Source organism: Galeopterus variegatus, unplaced genomic scaffold (assembly GCF_000696425.1).
Source record: "Galeopterus variegatus unplaced genomic scaffold, G_variegatus-3.0.2 Scaffold4536, whole genome shotgun sequence".
Taxonomy (NCBI): domain Eukaryota; kingdom Metazoa; phylum Chordata; class Mammalia; order Dermoptera; family Cynocephalidae; genus Galeopterus; species Galeopterus variegatus.
In genome coordinates, this window is record NW_007730647.1 from 25,236 (window position 1) to 38,278 (window position 13,043).

General features: G+C 45.1%; 1 protein-coding gene across 3 annotated transcripts in view; it reads left to right on the forward strand.

The window, feature by feature from the left end:
- Window positions 1-13,043, forward strand: part of MYH11 (myosin, heavy chain 11, smooth muscle) — a 111,919-nt gene that overhangs the window by 19,415 nt on the left and 79,461 nt on the right. For all 3 annotated transcript variants that reach the window (XM_008587771.1, XM_008587769.1, XM_008587770.1), the window contains exon 3: window positions 12,223-12,250. In XM_008587771.1, coding sequence (XP_008585993.1) covers window positions 12,223-12,250 — 28 coding nt within the window. The remainder of the gene's footprint in view (window positions 1-12,222; window positions 12,251-13,043) is intronic.

Consider the following 13,043-nt stretch of genomic DNA (forward strand, 5'->3'; position numbering starts at 1 on the left):
AAAAAAAAAAAAGAAATTCCTCATCTCGTACACTCCCAATGTAGTTTTATCTTAATTTTGATGAAGTCAGTACTCAGAGTTCACACTGTAATGTAATTATGTAGATGTCATTCAAAGCTGTGCTTTGCACTGTCTTGTGCTGACTTTTCTTTTCCTGGAGTTAGCAATTGCCTTTTATTTCCAACCTGGTTTCCTATATACTTAATCACTAATTTTACCCCCAATTCTCCTTCTAAATGTGTTAGTTTCCTCTTAATATGTCCAGACATGTATTTGGGATCCTATTAACAGCCTCTCCTTGAAGGTGATCTGTGCTGGAGCCTTCAGACCTGCTCTGGCCCTTTCCGTGATTGGTAGATGTCACTTGGGATTTTCCTTATCATCTTTGAAATTCCCTTCAGTGCTCTCATGGTAGATTCCTTGTTTCCTAGTTTCCATGTCTTCCTTTTCCTTGATTTACTTTCCTGTTTAAGCGGAACACCATATCCAGTAGCTTCTCAAGAAAAGATGTATGTGAGGTAAAATGAGATATTGCATATCTGAGAGACTTGATGATACACTAATACTTAAGGATAGTTTACCTAGTTTTAAATTTTTAGGTGAGAAATAATTTTCTTTCAGGATTTTTAATGCATTGCTTCTTTGTCTTCTAGCTTCAGTTTTGTGATTGAAAAGGTAAAACCCAGTCTGACTCTTGATCATCTGTGTATGACTAGTTTTGCTTTGTTTCCTTCTCTGGAAGCTTTTAGACCTTTCTTTTTCATGATGATGGGACTTGCCATGGGTCTGTTTTCATCCATTGTGCTGGACATTCAGTGGGCCTTCTTAATCTGTTAACTCATGTCCCTGAATTCCGGGAAATTTTTGTGAATTTCTTTCTGTGTTCTCTGTTCTTTTTCTAGAAGTGTTCTTAGTTTCATTATGGAACTCTTGGACTAGTCCTATAATTTTTATTTCTTTCTCTTGTCCTTTTCATCTCCTTTTGTTTTTTATTCTACTTTCTGGGAAGTTGTCTCAGCTTTATCTTCCAACCCTTACACTGAATTTTTAATTTCTGGCATAAGTGGGTTTTTTTTTTTTTTTTTTTTTTTTAATTTCCAAGATCTCTTATTTTGCCTTCTGAATGTTTCTTTCTTATAGCATTCTTTTTCCATGAATATGATATCCTGTTTCTTGGAGGACAGTTCATACATAGTCTCTGTTTCTCTCTATTTATTTGTTTAAAATCCTATCTGTCAGATTAGTGACTTCCTTTAGATGTCTGATGATTCCCCGGCTGTCCGTAAACCTGGGATGCTTTAGTGCATGGGGTACCAAACAGTTGGTGGAAGCTCCATGCTTGTAGAAGGGGCTTCCCAATGATGAATTTGGCTATCATATGAAGAAACTGGGCCTCCCCTCGGCACACTTCTGATATATCTTCCTTTCTTTCTTTCTTGGGTTGATCCTACTTGTTAGAAGAGGCTTATACAATCTTCTGCATGGAGGTTAAAGGTCTGTCTAGCATCATTTTGAGGGTCTAGTCACAAAGAGGCTGAGGGTTTCTAAATTCAGGATGAAATTTGTACATTATCTTCCTTCTTTCAATATGGTCCCAGGTATCCCCCAGGACAGAGATCCTCTGTTTAACCCTCTCCACAGAATAAGTCCACCACCTTCTGTGGGATGTGGGAAAAGCTGTCAGTTGGCTCCAGAGAGTATAGAAGGTATCTGCAGTGTATAGCAGCTTCTCAGACAGATGTTCACCCACTCCTTGTGTCTTTATCTCCTTTGCTTCCTCTTCCAGAGGCCTCTGGTGCTGCCAGTTACTGAGGTTTGGGGTAGGAACGGTAGTAAAATTAGGTTGCTTCTCAGTTCCCTCCACTGCCAAGATAGAATTCTTCTTTCTTGAAACTATCGTTGCTTGTCCTGTTTTCTGGCTTCCAAGGTGATATTCCTGTTCTCTCCTATCCAGTTCTTTTTGAACTGGTTCACATGTTTTTGAAAAAATCCTTTTAATGTCATTTTAGTAAGTTTTGGGGAACAGAGAGCACTAAATGCATGTGTTCAACCAACCATCCTCTGTGGAAATTCTTGCATATCTTCTTTTCCAAAGAAGTGATAATGATGATAGTAGTTGGCTTTTTGTTTTGTTTTGTCTGTTTTTTGTTTTTTTGCATCCTATATGCTCAGGTCTTTGCAAAAATATTCTTTATTAGGGATGGCTGGTTAGCTCTGTTAGAGTGCAGTGCTGATAACACCAAGGTCCAGGGTTTGATCCCTGTACTGGCCAGCCACCAAAAAATACATATTTGTGTGTGTGTGTGTGTGTGTATTCTGAATTAATCATTAACCACAAACATACAAAGTGGACAAGACCAGATTAGCACCTTTAAAATTAAGTCCTGAAAGTATTACAGTGCCGTGTGTGTGTATTCTGAATTAATCTTTAACCACAAACGTACAAAGTGGACAAGACCAGATTAGCACCTTTAAAATTAAGTCCTGAAAGTATTACAGTGCCTGCATACGTCAATCAAAATAAAAACAATACTAAATCACAAAGTAAGGAAGGCCAATAAAGTTGTGATTTTTTCCCATAATGTTTACCTTGATGGTTTTGATAAAATAGCAAATGTCAAATTCTTCCTTCATTGGTGTGCTTGTGCACATGCGCCCTAAGAGCTAGGGGCAGGTGCTATTATTAGCTGCCTTTGATAGTTGGGGAAACTCAGTCTCAGAGAAGTGAGGAACTTGCTGAAGGTCAGATAATGTCAGAGCTAGGCTTGATAAGCAACAGAAATGTATTTCTCATAGTTCTAGAGGCTGGGAAGTCCCAGATGGGGGTGCTAGCATGGTTAGGTCCGGGTAAGGGCTTGTTCCTCGTAGGTGGTGCCTTCTAACCGTGTCTTCACATGGTGGAAGGGACTAGCTAGCTCTTTGGGTTTTCTTTTATAAGAGCACTAATCCCATTTATGCGGATTTGTATAGCCCTCATGACCTAATCCCCTTCAAAAGACTTCACCCCCTAATATGTCACCTTAGTGATTATGTTTTCACATGTGGATTTTGGGGGGACACAAACATTTAGACTATAGCAGCGCTCTGATTTATCATACACAGCTCACGTTCTCTGGTGCCTTTGTTGTCTTAGAGGGACAGGGGATCACCTTAGTGATTATGTTTTCACATGTGGATTTTGGGGGGACACAAACATTTAGACTATAGCAGCACTCTGATTTATCATACACAGCTCACGTTCTCTGGTGCCTTTGTTGTCTTAGAGGGACAGGGGAAAGCAAAGGAAAAGTAATTTTAAAAAGCAAAATAGTAAACATTGAGTAGAAGAAGCACCTACTATGCCAGGCACTGCACTCAGCATAGTCTAGTGGGGGTGAGTATTAATCAAATCATCCCACAAATAAATGTGCAGGAGGGGAGGTCCAGGGAGCTGCGAGATGTACCCCCTGGGGGCCTGTCCTAGGCTGGGCGGGCAGGAAGGCCTCCTTGGGAATTGACATGTGAACTTAACTAGGGAACTTGATATGGGATCCGTGGGGCTGGTGAGGCCAAGGCCGAGAGAAGGTGGGTAGTGGGAGGTGAGGCCCAAGAGGCTACCAGGAGTGGATTGGTCCTTCTGTACCTTACACCCATCAGTCAGCCAGTTCTGCTTTTAAATTGTGGGGCTCTATGTAGGTTTGCAAAATACCCGCTGGGATCTAGCACAGCCCCCAGAGTGTGCCTTCTTCTCCAGCTCTGCTGGTGGAGAAGGGTTGGGAGAGGAAGGCTGGAACAAGAGAAGGGCCCTGACCCACAGAGTAGTGGTTTAGGGCATGGGCTCTGGAGCTGGGTTCCAATCCCAGCTCTGCCAGTGCCATTGTTCTGTGCCTCAGTTTCCTCATTTGTCCCAAGAGGATGATAACCATGTCTACTCCAGTTGTTGTGAGGGTTCATCTGGACAAGGCATGGGAGCATGGTACCTGGTCAGGACACATCCAACAAGCATTAGCTGTCGTCTGCTGAGGGCCACACACTGTACATGTTCGCGTTCACCTCACAGGGGTCTGGAACCATCTGGCATCTACCTTCATGGGGGATGTTAGGTCAGGAGCCACTTTCTGCATACAGTGGAGGCTGTATCCTTCATCCCTCACTGGCCCGGAGGTATGGGTGACCCTGCAGGGACATGGGCTTGGCCACCTCCCTCTCTCTGAGTCCCACAGCAGCCTGGCACAAGAAGGAAGGGAGAGGAGCTGCGAGCCTTGGTCTGTTCTCAGTCCCAGCTCAGTTTTCTCCTTTTATGGTCAGCCTGAGGGCCTCTGGCTCCCCAGCCAGAAACCATGAGCATGTGTTTGGGATTGAGCCGAAATAGCCGGTCTGTGGGGAGCTGGGCACCTCCTGAGAGTCTTCAGGCCTCTGTGGGGGAGGGACCACAGAAGCCCTCCGTCTCCTCACAGAACACCCCCCGAGGCTTGCACATCCAAGGCCCGACCCCGAGGCCAGCGAGGAGGAGGGGAGAGAGGCACGTGGAAGCATGGGGCATGAGGTTACAGGGACCCCAGGGCTCGGGGAAGGCCAGGCTGGCCATTGCCCCCAGGCTCCAGCCCCGCAAATCTGCACGTAGGTCGCTGTAGTGTTCTTTCCTGCCTCTGAGCTTCTGTGTCTCAGGCCTCCTCATCCACATCCTTCCTGCAGCTGCTTAAGTGTCACCTCGGCAGAGAAGGCATCCTGGCATCCTGTCTCTCTCAGGAAGCATCAGAGCCAAACTCCACGTTCTTAGCAGTTTGGGTGCTCAGGACTCATTTGCTGAATGAATATGTGACACGTGAATATGCGTTTACCATTGATTCTGCCTCAAGTGCCTCTGAGACAGTGTGCGAGCGAGCACGCAGTTCCTTAAGGAAATCAACAAACATTTCCTAAGCACCTAGTATGTGCCAAGCATTGTTCCTGGCACCCGAGATCAGGCACAGCCTTTGATCTTCAGGGACTCATGGGCTAGTGGGAAAAATGATAGAAACAGTTTACAGTTGTTGGAAATCTAATAGACCTGTGTGAAGTGTAAGAGCTCAGATCTCTTACCATTCAGAGGTAGTATAAAATTAGCATCACTTTTTTAAAAGCTTTATTGTGGTGTAATTTATAAACCATAAATTAAGCTATTTTTAGTATGCAATTCTCTCATTATTGGTGAATTTACAGGGTCATACACCCATCATCGCAATCTAATTTTATATTTCCATCATCCCTAAAAGAAACCTGTGCCCATTAACAGTCACTCTGCATTCCCACCCCCAGCCTCAGGCAACAATTATTCTGTCTCTATAGATTTGCCTGTTCTGGGCATTTCATATAAATGTCTTCATATGATATGTGACCTTTTGCATCTGGCCTCTTTCACTTTAGTATAATGTTTCAAAGTCCATCAATGTTGTAGCACATATCAGTACTTCTTTTTTATGGCTGAATAATATCCCACTGTATGAATATATCACATTATGTTTATTCATTTACCAGTCGATGGACATTTTGGTTGTTTCCACTCATTAGCTATTGTAAATAATGTAAAGTAGCATAATTTTTTACCAGTATAGAAAAGAAAAATAAAAACTCTGTGTGCAATCTCATGGATAGATGGCAAGTTACCATTATATAAATCTATACCTTTCCCCTCCAAAAGTATTGAGAAGTAGACAGGTTAAATAATAATCACAGTGAAGTTAATTGCTACAATAGAGAGAAACTGGACTATGGGAGCCAGGGTCACCACTAGGTTATATGGCACCTTTATAGAATTAGAAAAAGGCATACCGTTCTCGAGACATTTTTTTCCTCCATCTACTAGAAGATTGTTATAATAAACACACACATCTACAATGGCCAACATGAATAACTCCCCCTGGAGTTATGCAGTGTGCAACTTGCACCACTGTCCCTGGCAGCCCTGTAGGTGGGGGGTACAGTGAAAAGGCCCCCTACTCAGCTCTAGACAGGTATGGAGTCAGAGAAAGTATGATGGAGGAGGTGGCTCCCAAAATGATGTTTCAAGAATGGATTAGGATATATACCCAAAGAATTGAAAACAGGGTACTCAAACAAAAGCTTGTCCATGAGTGTTCATAGCAGCGCTACTCACAATAGCCAAAAGGTGGAAACAACCCAAATGTCCATCAGTGGATGAATGGATAAACAAAATGTGTTTATCCATTTGATGGAATGTTATTCGGCCATGAAAAGGAATGAAGCACTAACTCATGCTACAACATGGATGAACCTCAAAAACATTATGTTAAGTGAAAAAAGCCAGATATAAAAGACCACACATTCTCTGATTCCATTTATGTGCAATATCTAGAACAGGGAAATCCATAGAGACTGAATGTAGATTCGTGGTTGCTAGGGGTTATGGGGAGGGAGGAATGGGGAGAGACTGCTAAATAGGTACAGGGTTTTAGAGGGTGACAAAATGTTTTGGGACAAGATAGAGATGTTGCTTGCACAACATTGTGAAAGTATGAAATGCCACTGAATTATTCACTTTTAAATGGTTAGTTTTATGTTATATGAATTTCACCTCAATGAAAAATTTGGGAAAACTGCTTCCCAAATCAGACAGACACAAGCTCAGGATTGGGGAAGGAATCAGATAAGAAAGCTCCAGGATATCAGAATTCCCTGCACTCCATGCGGAGCCCTTCTTCTGCCCATAACCAGCGCTCTGTGAGCTTCCCACGCTTGGAGGTGGTGTTTCCGATGGGAATGCTCCAGGCCAGAGGTCTCCCAGCAGCCCCAGCACAGAGCCACCCCTGCAGCTCCCGAACCTTCCCTTGGAGCCTGCTCCCTCTTCTGTGAGCATCTCACCCTATCAATCTCTCCTGCTCTAGGCCCTGGCTTTGCAAGGTTGCTGGGAAACCTGCCTCTCTCCCCAAAGCAGATGGATCAAGATAGCCTGTCGTTCATCAGTCTCAGAATCCTTTCTTAAAATAGTAGAAGATGTCTGGGCCGGCCCCAGGAGGTTCTCTTTCTGCTGGGGGTCACATCACAGGGTGCCTGGTTCCTCTACCCCTCACCCTCCTACCCTGTCCTGCCCGAAGCAGTTTTTATCCTGTTTCCCATTTTGCTCTGTTCTCAAGTAGATTTTCTCTCTGCATGGAAGTTGCAGGAACGGGTCCATGTTCCCTTGATTCCAGGATAGGAGCTAGTAGTTGTGCTGATGCAGGACGCCCCCCTCTGCAGAGCTCCCATACACAAGGGGGGGTTGCTCACTTGTGTCTCTCCCCAGAGTGTACTGGGATGATTAAAGTTTTGTTTTCTTCCTGTTTTTATCCTGGAAGGAAGTGCCACCAGCACATCAGTACATGTTATCTGAGGAAGTCAAAATAACACAGTGGCAAAAAGCAAGGTGTTTGAAGTCAGGTGGACCCCGGGTTTAAGTCCCAGCCTGCCACTTACAAGCCGTGTGACTGTATTAGTTTCCTGTGCAAAATAACACAGTGGCAAAAAGCAAGGTGTTTGAAGTCAGGCGGACCCCGGGTTTAAGTCCCAGCCTGCCACTTACAAGCCGTGTGACTGTATTAGTTTCCTGTGACTGCTGTAACAAATGACTGATAACTTGGTGGCTTAAAACAACAGGAATCTATTCTCTCACAGTTCTGGAGGCCAGAGGTCTGAAATCAAGGTGTTGGCAGGGCTGGTCCTCATGGAGGCTCTAGGGGAGAATCTGTCCCATGCCAATCCCTACCTCCTGGTGGCTGCCAGCAATCCTGGGGTCCTTGCCTTGCAAATCAGTCACTCCAATCTATGCCTCCTTCTTCACATGACATTCTACCCTATGTCTCTAATCTCCCACTCCCTTTTCTTATAAATAAAGATACCAGTCAATGATTTATGTCCCACCTTAACCCAGGATGAACTCATTTCAAGATCTGAACCTTAATCACATCTGCAAGACCCTTATTCTAAATAACATCACATTGTGAGGTTCCAAGTGGACATATCTTTTGGGGGCCACAATTCCACCCACCACAATGACCTTGGTCAAGTGTATGAGTCAGTTCATGTTGCTATAATAGAAATACCTGAGAATGGGTAATTTATAAAGGAAAAGAGGTTTATTTGCCTTACGATTCTGGGACAGCTGCACCTGGCATGGGCCTCAGGCTGCTTCTACTCAACTCATGGCAGAAAGCAGCAGGCAGCCGGGGAGAGAAAGAGAGAGAGAGAGAGAGGGAGGGGCAGAGAGAGAGAGAGAGAGAGAGAGAGAAGGTGCCAGGGTCTTTTTAAGCAATGAGCTCTCAAGGGAACAAATAAAGCAAGAATTCACTCATTAATCCTCCCTCCCCCAGGGAGAGCATTAATCCATTCATGAGAGATCCACCCCCATGACTCAATCAGTTTCCAACACTGCCACATTGGGGATCAAATTTCCACATGAGGTTTGGTGGGGACAACACATCCAAACTCCATCAGGCAAGTCACCTCAATTCTGAGCTTCACTCTCCTTATCTGTAAAATGGAGGTGATGCTTATGCCCACCTCGGGGGCTGCCAGGAGAATTAAGTGGGTCACATCATCACAGAAGGACTCAGCATGGGCCATGGTGTGGTGAGCACTCGGGGGATGAAAGTTGCTATTGGGATGGCAGGAGGGCGGCTGTTTCTGTTCACTCTTTTCTGAGCTTTGTGGTCATGATGGTTTCATCAAGGACAATACAGATTGTTTTTTCACTGACTATTTTTGGTAAGATGTGGAGATGGTTATATGTGTTCATGGCACAAATATAACCAGAATAGGAATAGATTCTCAGTCCTTAGACCTGTTCATCAGAGACAACCAGTGTCCAGTTGGCAGTGTCCTGACTGGCTTTACAATACACTTGATGCATTTACAAGTATGTAAGGGTGTGGGTGTGTGTGTGTATATATGTACATATGTATGCGTATGTACGTATGTGTGTGTATATATTATATTCCTCCTTTTAAAACACAAAAGGTATAATACCATGCTACCTAGCATTTTATTTTTTCCCATAATATATCTTGGAGATTATTTTGCATCAGTCCATAAAGACCTGCCAAGCTCTTTTTCATGGCTGCCTAATGCGTCATTATATGGCCATCCCAGATTTTAAACACTGGAATTGATTTAACTAGTCTTCAGTTGATGGACTGGTTAACTGGCTTGTTTCTAGTCTTTTGCTGTTTCAGACACTGTGGCAGTGAACAACTTGTGTGTCTGTCTGGGCCCATGCTCAGGGGTTTCTGGTGCATTCTGGAAGGGCTGTCAAGCAGCCCAGGAATCCTAGCAGGAGGCAGGGCTTGTAGGCCTGAAGGGAATCAACACAGCTGGACTGGAAGATGGGGCAGTGAGTCCTGATGCCTCTTTCTGCCCTGTACGGTCCTGTGGCCTCTCTTCCTGCACAGGCCTCCGCTTGGCACCCAGCTCAGAGGTCAGACTTGCCTGAGTGGGAGACTTCCCCACCCCCTGAACACAAGCCCTGCAGGCAGCTCTGGCCCATGCTACCACTTTGACATGGAAAAAGTGAGAGTGAGAAAGAGGAATTAATTATCTCTTTGGTTCCTCTGCTCTTTATCCTGAGGATTTGGCTCAACCAGGCCACTGAGTGTCCATCTGTAAACTGAGGGAAGAGAGAGAGGTGATTGGGAGTGGGCATAGGGTCCATGGAGTTTGCCCAGTTGTCTCTTTCATCTTGCCCTGGGGTGAGCCAGATCTTCTTTATGTGATGTAAATCTCCCCACCTCTGTATATGGTTGCTGCTGTTTTCTCTGGCCCCCAGTGATACAGAGCCATGGCCTTCCTCAGTCCTTCCCTTCCATCCATCCATCCATCCATCCATCCATCCATCCATCCATCCATCCATCCATCCCCATCCATCCATCCATCCATCCTTCTGTGTACCCATCCTTCTACCCATCCATTCTTCTCTTCATTCTTCCATCCATCCATCCATCTATCCTTCCATCCATCCATCCATCCTTCTGTGTACCCATCCTTCTACCCATCCATTCTTCTGTGTACCCATCCTTCTACCCATCCATCCTTCTGTGTACCCATCCTTCTACCCATCCATCCTTCTGTGTACCCATCCTTCTACCCATCCATCCTTCTGTGTACCCATCCTTCTACCCATCCATCCTTCTGTGTACCCATCCTTCTACCCATCCATCCTTCTGTGTACCCATCCTTCTACCCATCCATCCTTCTGTGTACCATCCATCTATCCTTCCATCCATCCATCCATCCTTCTGTGTACCCATCCTTCTACCCATCCATCCTTCTGTGTACCCATCCTTCTACCGCTAACATTGTGTCTCCAGTACCTGCAGATAGTAGGAGCTCAATTATATTTTTGGATGGATGAATGGGCTAACATTGTGTCTCCAGTACCTGCAGATAGTAGGAGCTCAATTATATTTTTGGATGGATGAATGGGCTAACATTGTGTCTCCAGTACCTGCAGATAGTAGGAGCTCAATTATATTTTTGGATGGATGAATGGGCTAACATTGTGTCTCCAGTACCTGCAGATAGTAGGAGCTCAATTATATTTTTGGATGGATGAATGGGCTAACATTGTGTCTCCAGTACCTGCAGATAGTAGGAGCTCAATTATATTTTTGGATGGATGAATGGGCTAACATTGTGTCTCCAGTACCTGCAGATAGTAGGAGCTCAATTATATTTTTGGATGGATGAATGGGCTAACATTGTGTCTCCAGTACCTGCAGATAGTAGGAGCTCAATTATATTTTTGGATGGATGAATGGGCTAACATTGTGTCTCCAGTACCTGCAGATAGTAGGAGCTCAATTATATTTTTGGATGGATGAATGGGCTAACATTGTGTCTCCAGTACCTGCAGATAGTAGGAGCTCAATTATATTTTTGGATGGATGAATGGTCCATCCTTCTGTGTACCCATCCTTCTACCCATCCATCCTTCTGTGTACCCATCCTTCTACCCATCCATTCTTCTCTTCATTCTTCCATCCTTCTATCCATCCATCCATCCATCTATCCATCTGTCATCCTCTTCATTTGTCCATTCATCCATCCAAAAACATAATTGAGCTCCTACTATCTGCAGGTACTGGAGACACAATGTTAGCCGAACCCCAGGAGATCTCTGATGAAGTGAGGCTCATAAGGGGCTGAGCACTGTGATGACAGGGACAGAGCCCGGGAGTGGATGTAAGAAATGCCTGCCACATCGGCACTGTCCGTCAGCCAATATGAGCTCTGATTTCTCCATTCCTGGCTGACGGGTGAAGGTGTTGCTCACTGTTCCCATGTTCCTCACATGGGAGGAAATGGGCTCCAGAACCTGGCTCCACTCTGAGCCACTTTAAGAGTAGAAAGTGGCTGGTAATGCCTGTTATCATGTTTGATCTCACAGTGCTCTCTGCATCTGCCAGGCTTCTCTGGTGGTAAGCAACAGAGACTGACTCTGCCTCTTACATAGGAAAGGACTTAAGGGGGGAGTATGGAGGAGCTCGCAGGAAGGCTGGGGAGCCAGGCTTGGAAAATGACAGAAACTCAGGCTGCTCGGGCTCTGGGGATGGGAAGTGAGACCCCCCAGGGCTAATTTCCCTGTCCTTGACCGAGCTTGGAGTTTGAAGCCCGAGAATCTGACCAATGCAGCCCAGGGTACGTCTTTACCTCTTCGCTGGGGACCTGGGGACCTTCTGGAGCAGCCCCACCAAGACTGTACCTGATGGCAGGGGAGAGACAGGGGGCAAATCTAAAGGAGCAAGGATGCTCTTCCTGGAAGAAGAGGGAATGGATGCTGGGTTTTCAACAAACAAAAACGTCCACCATATTAGAGATGAAAGAACTAAGGCATGGAGAAATTTTAAAATATTTGTCCAAGGCCACAGAGCTGAGAAGTGGTCAAGTGGGACCGCAGTCTGTCTGGATCCAAAGTCTGTGTTCTGTCCATAACCTAATCTGGGCAGGGCGGGTCTCCTGGGACCCCCCAGAGCTGGTGTGGCTGGTGGCTGTCTGACTCCTGGGGGAGTGAGGCTCCAGCATCTTTCCAGGGCTGCCTTGTTGACTGTGGTCTTGCCCCATGTGCCCTGGGCAATGTGAGTCCAGCTGGCTCCTTGCCACCACCACTGGGGCCGGCATGCAGCAGCTTTAGAAGGGGAAGGCTCAGGAGGAGCCAAGTCCATACCCTTCGTTAGGAGCTAATTCTAAATCACAGCTCTTTCTTTCTGTTTGCAGATCGGGAAGACCAGTCCATTCTGTGCACGTAAGTGGAGCTGCTTTTCACTCTGTTCTTCTGGAGTCAAGATCCAACCTATTAAAGAACAAGATCCACAAGAGCAGGGGTCTTTGATTAGTCACTGTTCCAATGCCTCGATTCATACCTGGCACAGAGTAGATGCTCACTAAACATGTGTGATAAATATTCTCATGCTGAGGCAGGCAAACCTAACCTCTTATGATACCTGGTGGCATTTTGTTCTGCATCTCTGCCCCCTTTCTAAACACCAGCATTTATTGAGCACTTACTGTATGCCAGGACTAAACTAAACATCTTACATGCAGAATCTCATCTAATTGCATAACAGCTTTGTGGAGGTAGGTGCCATTTCTGTTAATAAGAGGCTTATGTTAAACTATCACTTTAAAATTTCATATTTGCAAGCCACTAACCACATTTTTACCATATTTGGTGGTTGGTGTCACTGTTTCTTTGAAGACCTGGATACATTGTCAGAAGATATTAATTCAATTTAGAATCATTATATATATAACAATATATATTGTTGGTTCATTAACATGGAGCTCACAGCCAACAGCTCTGTAACTCATACCTGAATGAAATTTACCTAACATGGGTATTTTCTGCGTAATGGAGATCACAGCTTTCTGTGCTTAGAGACTCGTAGCAGGCACTTCAGTACTATGCTTGGCGGACATTTAAAACAGCAAAATCACTATCAAAAAACTACAAAAGGGCCGACCCCGTGGCTCACTTGGGAGAGTGCGGCACTGGGAGCACAGCAGCGCTCCCGCCGCGGGTTTGGATCCTATATAGG